This window comes from Aythya fuligula, chromosome Z, assembly GCF_009819795.1.
Source record: "Aythya fuligula isolate bAytFul2 chromosome Z, bAytFul2.pri, whole genome shotgun sequence".
Classification (NCBI taxonomy): domain Eukaryota; kingdom Metazoa; phylum Chordata; class Aves; order Anseriformes; family Anatidae; genus Aythya; species Aythya fuligula.
In genome coordinates this window covers 15,517,659-15,531,732 of record NC_045593.1, presented here as the reverse complement: position 1 = coordinate 15,531,732, position 14,074 = coordinate 15,517,659, and the positions used below count along the sequence as shown (strand labels likewise).

The following is a 14,074-nucleotide window of genomic DNA, read 5'->3' as shown; positions in this document are numbered from 1 at the left end:
ACACAGCAACCATTTGAAAGGGCTCAGAGTGACAGCAAAAGCAAAAACATCTCCACACGTTTGAGAGAGCACTGGTCTTCTTAAAGAAAAAAAAACACACACTTGCTTTTATCCTTTTAGCTTGCTTTCAACAGTGGCACTATTTTCTAGGTGTAGATCACATTACATATTTTTCAAACCCAAATCCCCTCCCATGTATTGTATTTTTTTTACAAAGTAAATTTTCTGAGGGGGGGAATTTAAATACAGTATGAATTATGTGAAAGCTTATAGAATCACATCTATTGCAGTATAAAAATACAGAGGTAAAATGCATAATAGAAGCATACCTATTTCATCAACACTGAAACATTTTTCATCAAATACTTCATCTTTATTGGCAAGCTTAACACAGTATGGTATCCATATAGAGGTGTAGGATGTGTTGAAATAACAGCTATTTTCTCCTGCAGTGATATAATCAGGACATTCTTTCCAGTCTTCATCATTCCTAGAATGACAACAAAAGTATAAGATACGTGTGAGAGAGATTTATGGATTTTACAAAGTAGAAATTATAGATGTTACAAGACACAATGTTGATAAGTCACATCTTCTATGGAAATGAGAAATACATGCCAATATTTTCTGTGATTTACAGTACTGTGATAATACTGTGATTAGAAGACAAATAACCACCCAAACAAGCTACATAGATGTATTTAGGTTCTCAGAGGTACTGTTAGTGACATTTCTATGCTTTGCATGGCATTTCTGTAAGACCAGTCAGAGGCCACATGTTGTTACGTTAATGACTGCCAGCAAGCATGAACTTTAGTCAATTTAATATGTATTTAAGCAACTTTTCTTCAGGCAAAATTAAATTGCAGTAAGAAGCCCATCTAAATGATGAGATCTGAAACACTGAAAGCCAGTCCTTAAGGCAGTCTGTGCTGTAACACTTGCAAGGCTAAGGAGAGGGAACCTCTGCAGGGGAACCGAAAGGGAATGTAGGCACTGGGGGACTGACTACTCCCACGGAGGGGACCTGGCACAAAATAATCCAGAACTGCGGGATGTGAAAGAAGGGAAGAGAAATACAGTGCTGGGAGTGAGGAAGGACTAAATTTCTTGGGATACGGAACTTCTAAAACACAGGGTTGGAAGTACTAGCATTGAAAGCACTTGTTTTTCCATTCTGACTTCAAATATTTAAAAATGTTTTCTGTAAATGAAAGAATTGCAGCAGAAAATGTAACATTTGCATATTTCATTTCATCTCTTAAACAAAGAGGAAACAGCAGAGCTATATAGAGTGGGATGAATTCTCAGACTGCAAAACACATATCCTTGTGTAGGGTCATACAACCAAACTGAAAGAAACCAGCAGGTCCAAACTCCCAAAATTATTTATTTAAAGAAAAACGGGAACAACCATACTATTAGAAATATTCTACACAAAAAGCATCAGATATTCAGCATTTCTGAAGTATTCAGATATTCAGTATTTCTGAAGTATTCAGATATTCAGTATTTCTGAAGTCATTTTAGGAAAACAAATCTCATAGTGAACATATCTTCTGTTCTGAGTAGGGATCTTTTCAGAAATTACAGTCTTGGTTTGCTAAAAATATCATGTAAATGCCTTTTCTTACTAAGAGCTGTTCAAACTACAGAGAAGAGGGATTAGGCTAAAACAATTATTCCAAGTGCATCCTTCAATGCTGGAGTGGGTGCTTAAGAAGTAAAAACGGCAGATGCTACATAAGTGGAACGAGGAGCATTTCTGCCAATAGGCAAGGGTCTTGTATTTAGCTGATGAGACCAGACACGTTTCTAAAGGAAATGCTCCTGGCAAAGTCAGGACTTAATAAAGGTGTATGAGATCAGATACTATGACTTGTGTTAAGCAGGAGACTGTGTTAGCTGATGTAGTTCAATCTTGAGCCTTAAATATTGCTTGCACATTGAAACAGAACTAATTTTTATGTGGTTGTTCAGTTCACATCTGTTATTACAGTATACTGATTTTTCCTAGACCAAGATGAAATTTATGATCTGTTCAATGTATGTGGTACTTTGTTGTACGTTTAATTTTTGAAGTTTGTACTCTTGGTGCATGCCACTAACAACTGTCAGCTCAACAGTCGCTTTAACTTGGATCCCTGTATTTCTGAGCACTCTGGGAAAAGTGGTTGGAAAACACGCCTAGCCATTAAGCTTGTTTCCTAAGCAAATGTATCATCACCTGTAGGAAGTGTCTGTAGATCAAAAAGGTTGAAAACCAGCACATTAGATGTAACAGGCACGCACATTCTCCTCCTATTCCTGTGAACAAAAGGCTTTTGTTTCCTAAATAGCCATTACTGGGTAACATGGTAATGTGCATGTTCTCTTTTCATCTAATCATTCTAACAACCTGAAAATTACAAAAGCTTAAGTGAAATATGAAACTGAATTCAGCAGGTCTCAATGAAACATAATCCCCAGCCTCTGAGCAGGCTTTTTATCTGGACCTGCACATTCAGCCTTCAACCTAGCAATTGATCAATTACTGTTTTATGTAACTTTAATAACAATTCAAAGGGACTTGTATTCAAACTCTTCTTCTGTACACACACATAATGAATCTCACAGCTGCTATTAAATTGATAAGGAATAAACCGAAGTTCTCCATTAAAAACCCCTTTCCAAAGCCCTACAGTGTTCAACTTCAGAGTCTGAAATCTGGACCTATATTTGGCAGGAATGTGTTATAAATTTTGTCTCCCAAGTAATGCTTGTGACTGCGTAATGCTTGATAATTAGCAAACAAATGTGACATTGAAAAATATGCACTTACAACACAGTTTTATGCCCTTAAAAATATTCTGGTTCATATCACATATCACATCTCAGCAATGAGGTAACAGGAATACAAGAGTATATGACTTCTCTATCTTTTCCTCTTTCTTCCATTGTTTCCACAGTATTACCTTTTCATGTACAACAGTTGTATTGTTCCTGGAGCAGTGAGGTTATACAAATTTCCATCAGTCCAATAACACGAAAATGTCTCCAGTTCAGGTGATCTGCACTTGCTGATTTGTGGCCACCGTAGAAGATCTGTCAAGAAAAATCGCAGGAGACAGAATGAGACAAAATAAAGAAATCCACAAGCCAGACTAACATACTGTTAAAATGAAATTCAGCATTTTTTCATATGTAATTAACTTTTCTTTCAATTGCCGATGTACAATGAGGCAAGATTTAAATTCCTCTTCCATGCATATATCCAGGTGACTACACCTGTAAAAAGCCAAATTTGAAAGATGGGTCAAGTTCACTTTTCTATGTGTGAAGATGTTATTTCCACAGCCTGACACCCGGAGTGGGGACATGCCAATGCTGGAGCTGTAGTTCAGTGCAGATACACCTGAATTAGCCCTGCACTTTTTTAAGGAAACTGTGGTACTGCAGACCTCAGTATTAGACTAACCGCAGCTCTGTATTTACCCAGCTGAGCAGTTTTGCAATGTGTCAGGGCCCGTAGCGCTAACATTAGAATTGCTACCTTGAACTGAGTTAAGGTTTGTGTATGTTACGTTGTGTTTATACAACCTTGGCCTGACAGAGATAAGGGCAGCTCTAAGCATGTGCCTGTTCTGCCACATGCTGTTTTGATACTCATCATTTCTATTCTTTGTCAAAACTGAAGTGATGAAGATCCATGAAATGACTAGTGCAATTAGTCAGCCTTGTCAGCCCCATGAAAAAACTAAAAACAGAAGTTGTGGGTATGATTCGCTGCTTACAAAGTAAGTATGTAACTTCTTTCCTGATTTTTCAGGGTCTAATCAAGCTGTCAATCTAAAATGCCAGCATTTCCTACTTGGCCTGCAGAGCTTTCCAGAGGGAGATGCATATGGAGATGTCTACCTCTCTTCACTTACTACCTGGGAAATATGATAATCTATTTGAGAAAATTTCTCCACTGTGCACCTAAAATTTGGGTGTTTATGGTATTTATTATATGGTATATATTCAGGTATTTATGACCGGTGAAATGACCCCTGGCCAGGGAACAACGTGATGCTGCTGGAGCCTGCATGGGAAGCTCTGCAGAAATATTTTTGCAGCATCACAGCTGTAAATATTTGGTACAAAAGATTTATACTCAAAGTTGAGAAAGCACTAAGGTACAGATATCCAGCAGATGCATCCTCCTACGCACGGGGATTTTGTAGCCTTCTTGAACGTTAGCTCCTTTATTTACAGCTCAGATAGATGCAGACACTGAATGCCAAAGTAATTTGTATTTCTTTGGCTTATTGGTTTAAATCATGTCCTCTACATTCTGCACTGATGAGCATCCATATCAGGCAGTAACTAATACATGAATATTACGCATTTCTGTTTTCCTCACCCCATATCATTGCCTCATTTCACACTTTGGACATTGAACAAGGCCTGAACTCATGAATGTAAATAAGAGGTTTCATAAGTCTATACTGACCTATCCTCCCCCTTTCCCCCCCAATTTGAAATTCTTCTTGCCAACCTAAAATAACTGCTGTTTGATTCAAGAGATTTAAATAGAAATGTTTTTTCCTTAGTCAGCATGTTCCATTTTAGTGAATTTCAAAGAAATTTAATTTTTTAAGTTGAAAGACATTTTCAAATGAAACGTTGCAGCAAAAGGAAAAAAATCAAACACTTTTCAGAAAATATTGAAATTAAACATTCAGGCATGGCACCTAGTTTTTCATGGTATGGCATTCTGTACTTGATGGCTTTGGCATATATCCCAAAATGCTTTTGTCTAACCTTGATCTGAATTTTTAGACAGTTTCACATCATTCACCAAACAATCTTCACCTGGCGGAAATCCTCGTTAACCCATGACCATGACATTGCAAACTATTATAACATAGATCTAAAATAAAATAGAATTAGAGAAAGAAAACTACTGTATTTATATTTTCTTTAACTCATCACAGTTTCAACTTTTGAACTTTAACTTAACTTACATTAAATTTGGTATTTTTTCTGTAACTTAGTGAAAACTCAAGTCACTGTTTAAAAAAAAAAACAAAGAAAAATAAATGAAATTTTGTGCGTCTGCTTCAGAGACACGAGTAAAATTGCCTCAGTTGCATAATGCCTATAATCAACAAGACACGTCTCTCCCTCTTTCTATAAACAGTGTGCAAGGAAGTACATGCTATGGCTTTTCCTGTTTCTATCCTCAGCTATGTGAATTAAGAACAAATATAGCTAGTTTCACTGAAACAGGTGAAAGAATTTAAGAAAATGATATACTGGAAAACCCTCCTAAGTTAGAATATTTCTGTTGATGCCTGCACATATTTATAACTAGAACTTAACCATATTTAAAGCTCATGCAGACCATGTTCTCATCTCCAGGACAGGGGTAAAAAAAGTCACACAGTAACTTCCTAACACGACCAAATAATTTAACGGAGTCAAAACATTTTGAGATGTCCACCAGGATCTTACGTATAGGTGCTAGTATATCTTAATACTGAATTCTGTTCTATTTACCACCTTTACAGAGAAGCTAAATCAAAGACTACAAGGCATACAAACTCTTCTAGGAAAATGGGTAATAATGCAGCTAGAAGTGCTGTTGGTTATGATGGACAGGAGTAGCAATGCACACAGAATTCAGATTAAGACTTGGTCTCTTATACCCTAAATTCAGAGGAATGAATTCTTAAGGCCCCACTTTCTATTCCACTCCCTTGTGACAGGATTTGATACTTTATCTTGCAAGTGTTCCTTCAACATGCACAAGAATTTGTGAGCGCTGAACAGGTTTGTCTAGGATTCATATACTACTGGTTTACTGGACTGTAATTCCTATTTTTGTTCCCTTATGGCCAGTTTCATTTGTAACAAAAATGATCTTCTGATTGATCATTTCCAATTTCTGTGTCGAGTTTCCATCCTTCAAAGCCACATTTTTTCATCAGCCTGACTGATGAAAACCTTTTAATACTTTCTTGTGTAATGCTTGGCACTCTTGGGGTACATCTCCTGAATTTCTTGTTTTTATGATCAACATTGTACAGGACCCTGTGTGAGCTCCATCTCCTGAACAAACTGTACCAGACTGTGATAAATGAACACAATAGCTCAGCTGAATGCATTTAGGCATAAAGGCAGCAGGCTATTGAAAGTAAAGGATGTCAAACTGAGACTTAAAATAGAGTAGGAAAGCAAAATGTAACATGGGAACATACTTGCTCTTTTCATACCTGCTCCAAAAAGTTATGGTCAAATTGTCATGAAAAAAAACACTCACCTCATTCAAGATAATGACTTGACTATATACATATGCTCAGCAGCAGAAAACATGGAAAAAAGCTAGTAAATCTGTGGCTTCCACTGTGACTACAAAGGAAGTTTGGTACAAAAGTTCCTAGTCCCGCCCCAGGGTTTAGCTGAAATGTTCAGCTACCAGAGCTGAGCTGTGGAAGAGTAAAATCTCTTTGCATTCTGCTTGCACTGTTATGACCACAGATTAGCCATGGTATAAACTCTGGCTCAGCTAGAAGAAACTGTGCCAAAACAGAAGCTGAAACAGTAGTGTGGTTTATGGAAAGAATCAGGAATGCAGATGTGCCATCTCTTCTACTTACATTTCTTTATAGGTCACCAGATGGCATTTTTACGTTTAGTGTAGTTCCAATGCTATGTACACTTTAATGATTTAAAAGGGAGTGTGATACAGGAACAGCTTACTGAGAGTTACATATGGAAAGGCCTCAAAACAAAAGAAGCCTTAAAGACAATCTAGAGCTGTCAGAAGGCTAATTCCTATAGAAATTAAGTTTCCTTGTGTGTTTTCTTTCTTTCTTTTTTTTTTTTTTTTAATTTCCTTTTTTTTTTTTTTTTTTTTTTTTTTATAGAAGTCCTTCTAATAAAATTTAATTTTAAAGGGAGCTGGCCTTGAGTGCAGAACAGTAGTCACTGAATACCAATAGGAGCTGAAGTTTACAACTGAGGTCTAGCAAAGCAACTTATCCTCACCTGAGGGACAGTCCTGCTGCCACCAGAGCTCTAGCAGCTGTGCAGGTGGAGCATTGTGTGAGCTGTACAGAAACAACATGTCTTACTAGCACGTGCTTAGGCAGGTGAAATAACCACGAGGATGTGACCGTCACATGAAAATCAAGCTAACTAAGCAGTAAATGGAAAAGGAGGGCATATTTTTGCTGAACAAGCTGAAGTACTTCTTGTGGTAATTTTAAAAGGTTCATGCAGAATTATCAGTTATCAGAACATCTGATACCTATCAAACCTAGAGCAAATGCACTCCTACCTGTAAACTGACGACAGAACGAACCTTATGAAACAGTACCTATCTTCATATAACCCAGTCTTGAAGCATACACACTGTGTTATTGCTAAAGCATAGAAGAAAACGACGGAGACAAACAGGGGAATTAAATATATTCAAAATTGGAAACAGTTATGAAGACCTGGAGTTTTATTTACTGTAGCTCAACTTTGAACATTGAAAGTGAATGCTCTATCAATTAGGCTCTGTTCCTGAATCCACCGAGCTCAACAAATGTTGGGCAATTTACTTTAACAGAGGTAGGGTGATTTCTCTGGTACCAGGAAATTCTGATTCTTTCAAATTGCACAGCAAAATGATCAACATTTGCAGACAGTGGATGATATTTTAAATAGTACTGTCTAGTACTAATAAATTAACAGACACCACATATATGGAAAGTGGGATGCAGAAAGCAGAGACAACAACAAGGTCACTTCCTAATAATCAGGTTGCTTGCCAGTCTGACTCAGCCTTTGCTCTAGGTACAACTTATCCATGAAGGGCCAGGAACAAAGTTCTGGAACAACATTTTGGGGAAAAGAAGGTAATTTCTTTCATATCAGCATTGAATGAGATCCTTTCCATGAAGTACTCAGCAGAAAGAAAGCCAAGTTTAACAACACTAGAATGGATAAAACATTGCAGTGAAAAATGAAGGGAAATGCTGCACGAGAGAGATTTTTGCCCATGGAGTAAGTGTAAATATTGTGACAGTAAATAACAAAGTTTTGCTGAGGACCAGGGGATGGAAATATATTTTCAGCCTTACATTGAATACTAATTTGGTGACCACTGCTTTGAGCAATTACATGCAGGCATTCCTGCTAACAGACGGGAGACATGCACAGTGTCTTGGGGAATACCAGAAGGAATTTTTAGCAAGTTTGCAACATAGTCAACGAGCAAAAAAAATCAAAGACCAGTTCCGAAGTTTTAAAACACAGAATGAAGAGGTATTGGACGCCTCTTCGGGACAGACTTCTGCCTCTTTTTGTCAAGTGAGATAGATACGGTTAAAAGAAGCAGAGCTTTTCCATAGCATCACAGCCCAATGAGTGTATCTTCCCACGCTCTCTGTGCTGCTCAACCTCCACAGCACAGGAGCTGACGTGGCTCACAGATGTGTTGTCCACGCTGTGCTACTTGGGTACAGCAGAAAATTAAGTAAATAAAGCCCAGCACTGTGGGCAGAACAATCACGCAGCATTACTCAGTACTATGGGCCATGAGACACTACAGAGATGAGCGAGGATGTGGATGTGTGCCATGTTCCATGTGTTTTGGCATGCGCTTTCCACATCACACCCTCCTACGTGCAGTGGTGGAACCACAATTTCTGCTACAGGCAAGCCACATAAACTTGCATGCCTACGTGTGTAAAATATAAAGGGAAGTAGAGACAGAGGGCACAGTATTTGTAAATGAAAGGCAGTTAATGTAACAAAACCAATTTCCAATTATCTCATAATTGCTCATATAGTTGTAACTCAAATTGAAATTACATTTTCAAGTAAGCATCCATAAGAATAATGATGAACAATGGTTTCATCTGTTCCTGCCATTGCTGTAGATGTTCAGCAATGACTAACGTGACGTGGTAGGGCATATGAGACAAGGTGCATTCTCCCTGGAAGCACAGATGAGCTGGCACCAGCAAACATCAGTGCAGCAAACAAATATCCTGAGAGGTTTCCATGCCCTTCTTAAAGCAAGCAACCTCTACGCTGCCGACAGCCACCTCCAACATCCTTCCTTCTCCTGCTGCTGCACTAGCTGCCACCCTCCTGCCACAAATGAGTGCTCAGAGCCAGGACCATTATTTTCCCAGGAAGACCAGCTGAAGTATAATCTGACATTCACAGACTGGGTTCCAGGCTGACCAAAACTCTTTTGTCTCCCCAAACCCTATGAGGAAAATACTCGCAGGGTCTGGGGAGTGAAGCTGTTAGATTGTGATCCCAAGTCAAGAGCTGCAACTTCACAATTACCTCCACGTAAAAGTCATGCAAGGGTACATCATGACGAATCTGACAACTTATTTTCCTTGTTTCAACACCTGCTCGTTTCCGACGAACAGGATGTGCTGTGTGGAAGGGAGAACTTCAGCAGGCGTGCAGCGAGTACTCACACACACATGCTAAGGACGTCCTGGTCTGACCTCAGGACGCGGGGTGGGTGACAGCACCACGAGCAGCAGCAGAGGGTCAGGCAGGAGCACCCAGTGCGTGAGCAGAGCCCCGCAGCCAGGCACGGCGGATGCAGTGCTCCCATGGCTGCGTGAGGTGGCAGCAAACGGTTGCACAGTTGCGTTAGAAAAGCAAACAACACGTGTGCCAATGCGAGAACAACACGGGGAGTGTTTTCATGAAGCAGAAGTCACGGCATAGCTCACATCTGTGGTGGGAGTGGATTACGGGAGCAAACGCTGGGGATATGAGATAAAGACGGACAAAGACACAGGAGGCAGAAAGGATGAGAGAAGAAGATATATTTGGAAAGAAAAGCACGAGAGAACACGAATGAGATGTGTGTTTTAATAGTAAAGATGAGAATTTCTTGGTCTGGCATGCATGTATCCTGACAGTGCAGAGAAGAACTTATTGGAGATCACCCAGAAAAGATACTAAGAGAGAGGAGAAAAAAGCAGGCAGCTCTAAGGACAGTGTGGGTGGTAAGGCTGAGGAACGAAGAAATGTCACAGTGCAGCTCTGTTTAAGAACATCCGGTAAGGACAATTCGGCAAACAACTGAAGTCTTCCTCTCAGATCAAATAAGTTTTCAGTCTTTAGGCTCACCACAATCAGTGCTCCATAAAAGCAGGGGCACGGATTTGCCAGGTTTCATTAGACACACAGCTGTGTATTATCAATTACAAATGACACTATGTCCTAAACTTGGTGTTTCATCACTGCAGCAGTACTTGTTATATACAAGTTCATCCTGATGTTTCTTGTTATTTATTCCCTCTCCCCACCCTCGTTACTTTTGAATGAAGTAGCTCAGGAAGATACCATCCCTCAGCCTGTCCTTGCTCTTGACGTTTGCTCCTTTTAATTCACATTGCTTTTGGAAGACTGGATTCAAGTTGTAAATTCTTGAACCTGCCATTGTTGAACTTCCAAGCTACTTCTGGCTTCTGCAGATTTTAGCCAGTCTTCAAGATAATTACTGATATGATTTATGTGTGATAACGCTTGTACATATTAGACAGAAAAATCCTTCATTGTACTCCACAGAGATTTTCATGTGGTACAAAAGAACAACCACATACATTTGAAATAGCAGAATTTGGTGTGTTTTTTAAGTGAAGTAAATGAAGGAAAAATGACACTTTTTATCCACAGAACAACTATCTGAATGTATTTGAAGGAAAGCCCCGTAAGTGTTGTTTTTCAGTACAGAGATAAGCTCCGTGTTACAGTCCACATATATCAATACAAAAATTAAGGAGTTGGTACTAAGAGAATTATTTGTTACCTTCCACACCTGGAGTGAAACTCCAAGAGAGATCACTGAGCTGTCATTTAGCAGTTCCCCTGAGAAGTCCTACAAGATCCACATCACACAACAGGGACACATGCCCCAAACAACGGACAAGGTCTCCAAGCAACCCGAGGAGCTACTTTTTGCACTCTGATCACTGACAACTGAAAATTACATATTGCTTTGAGTATCTTAAGACTGAAAGTCATGCTGATTCTTCACAATTCTTCGTGATGAAAACTACCCAATTTAATCTTTACAGAGACTGAGAAGAATACAAGGGCTTAATATGATAGTCTTACTCTTTTTGCACATCTGGACCATGACATCTTTTCTTGGGCAATAAAGATGACTGAATCAATGTATTTTAAAACTTTCTGGCATGCAGTATTACTCCTGTGCTTTTTGGAGTGTCTGTTTTATTACTGTAGCCAGGATGTTTACTTGTTCAGTAATTCAGAGCTTTATTATTGCAATGAATCACGAACTATGAGTTACTAGCGTCAAAGAAGATCCAATGAAATTTTAAAAACAAACTAGAGAAGAATAAAAGCATTTTCTGCTTAGTTTATTTTCAAACTTAGTAAGAACCTGAATCTTTGAAGTTTTGCAGTTTTCTTATAAGAACATCCATTTTAGTAGACTTCAAAAGGAAAATTACTGTGATGAGAGTTTTGTCCCTCATTTATGTGGAGTTCTTGTTGACCTACGAGCACTGTCCTTTTAAAGGCATTTATAAAACAACAATCTGCACTCTTAGTGGACAGTAATGAAGCCAATGTGTCATGTACAAATACCAATAAATTAACAAACAAGTTTTCTTTAAAAAAGAATAACAAAACAACCAGACTATCAAGTAGTTCTCAAGGCCATGCCCAGATACATGGGCTTTGGATCCCAGCTGAACCCTTGCACATGAAAGGAAATCCATGTGACACATTTAAATTTATAAGCATGGAGTATCTGAAGTTCTTCCCAAAATGGAAAAGTTGCTGAGCTGGATACATTTTAACTTATTCTGAAATTCAGGATGATGTAAACACCAGAAGAGAGAAAAAAACATGCCAATAATATTAGACTGATGGAATTAAATTAACAGTGGAAAAACAACAACTCCCCAACCTCCCAAGGTATTTGAGATTCAACATTAGGCTGAACAATGCACTAGAGAAAACACAAGTGGGTAATATTCATGACTCGGATGAGAACTGAATGTTAACAGAATAATACATATTTTCCTTCAGCTTTTACTTCTGTGATATGGCTATGAGCCTAAAAGAATCTGATCATCTGTGTAGTGTTGAGTGGCCTGAAGTAAGCCTCCAGATTCACCCTGATTTTACTATTGCATTTAGTGATTCATGTGCAGAACAGATTTGGACAAAACAATCACATTCAAAAGCACAGTGGACATATTTATAAAGGAAATCTCTCTCTCTCTCTTTTTTTTTTTTCCTTTCTTTCTGATAGACTGCCAAAAATGATTGAAGTTTTATGTATCCTCTGTTAAACTTTCTCTACCATTCACACCCTCTTTGTAAGGACCCATTGCTGTCAGTCCTGTGCTTCAGAGCTTAGCTGGGTAAAAATCACAGGGAGAGGTGTTGGGGCTTTCTCTTATTAGTATTTGAAATACAGGTTCCACAGATCTACTTGTCATAGAACCAAAGTCATGGAACTAAAGACCACTGGGCTTACAAGAGGTGAAGACTGACCACTATTGAAAAACAGGCCATTTGTGCTTGGCTTGTTTCCCATCTTCCTCCAACATCTTTTCATAAACTAGTCTTTTCAGATAAACACAGGAGGACATTAAAGGGAAGCCATGATTTTTTATTTATTTATTTTTATTATTTTTTAATTTGAAAACAGAGCCTTTTCCTGACTGGACAAAACACACAGCAAGCATTAAAGTTAACTGAAGACCAAACTAAATCTCTAGAATTGCTGCTGTATTAGCCTTTAGCTTGCCTAAGAAGACTTCACTTCTGACAAAATCATGGACTTTTAGTATACTATGCCAAGGAGTTATTCATTCCCCTGAATGACATTAATATATAAGCAATACAGTTTTCACGATTGGCTTAGATTAATGAAAAATTAATAGGCAATATCAATAAGTGAATACCGAGTGAATCTTTAAAACAATCAAAGAACATGTGAAGTCAGTCAAAAAATGCTCTTACGATTCATCTACAGTGGTACTCACTATTCCTATAGTGGCTTTCCAACAGGCACTTAAAGTCAGCAGGCTCTGGACATTAAACACACGACACATTAAGTGCTTTGGACATCAGCTCATTCAAGTTGTCATCCAAGCAAAGGCACATAATCCCCCTAAATGACTGTGACATATGCATTTCTCTGCTGTTTGCTTTAAGAAAATGGGATGAAGAAAGGTTCAGTACATGAACCCCAAATGATCCTGAGAAGTGGGAAGGGGGAACAGCTGTCAAATTAAAATGATTGCTCAGAAAACCCTGGCATCAAGAACTTGCTTTAATGTGTCCGATGCTGTATTGCCAGTTAAGAAGTTCCACTGACACTTATGTTTCTAAATGCATGTATTAATCACTGATGTACATGCTAGGTATTACCGTGAGACACACCTTCCCTGTTCTGAAGACCCTCTAACTGTAGAACTCATCTCCAACAGCGATCATTTGTCTCCTTGCTTCTGGTCCAGCTTTTCTCGTTCTCTCCATTTTTATCCCATTATCATTCGGCTATTTTGTACAAATCAACAAATACAAAATTTAAGCCAGCAATCATTCTGTTGATTTTGCCCTATTGTTTTAGCAATGGAAAACAGCATAGAAGAGCCCAAAGATCAATTGATTGCATTTAGCTAAACTTATATATCTTGACCACAGCCTCAGCAACTGTGATTCCATCTATACCCCTGCACAAAGAGAGAGTCTTCTACTCACACAGGTCTCAAGAATAATGTTATAATTACACCATTTTCTGAGCAACAACTGTAAAATGCAATTATACAGAATGACCAAAACTACATTTATGGAACACTAAAGCTCATGGAATTAAGTGATTCATTCACTGCCTCTACAGGTGAGCAGAAAAACAGGATGAATGCAGGAAGCTTAATCTTTGGAGGTACTTTCTTAATAATAAATAGAAATAGCAACAAGAATAGAAATTAACAAGAGGACATCCCTGAGTCACAGGTTGATTGTAAGTTTTACTTCAGGAAATCATTCCACTTCAGTGAAAAACTCATCTCTAACTGATGCTGTTTTTACTATG

The 14,074-nt window shown here is 38.5% G+C and overlaps 1 protein-coding gene across 1 annotated transcript in view; it reads right to left on the bottom strand.

Moving 5' to 3' along the window:
• GHR (growth hormone receptor) overlaps window positions 1-14,074 on the bottom strand; it is a 137,666-nt gene that overhangs the window by 13,659 nt on the left and 109,933 nt on the right. Inside the window, exons 4-5 of the mRNA XM_032205528.1 lie at window positions 2,955-3,084; window positions 330-490 (exon numbers count right to left, since the gene is read on the bottom strand). Coding sequence (XP_032061419.1) covers window positions 330-490; window positions 2,955-3,084 — 291 coding nt within the window. The remainder of the gene's footprint in view (window positions 1-329; window positions 491-2,954; window positions 3,085-14,074) is intronic.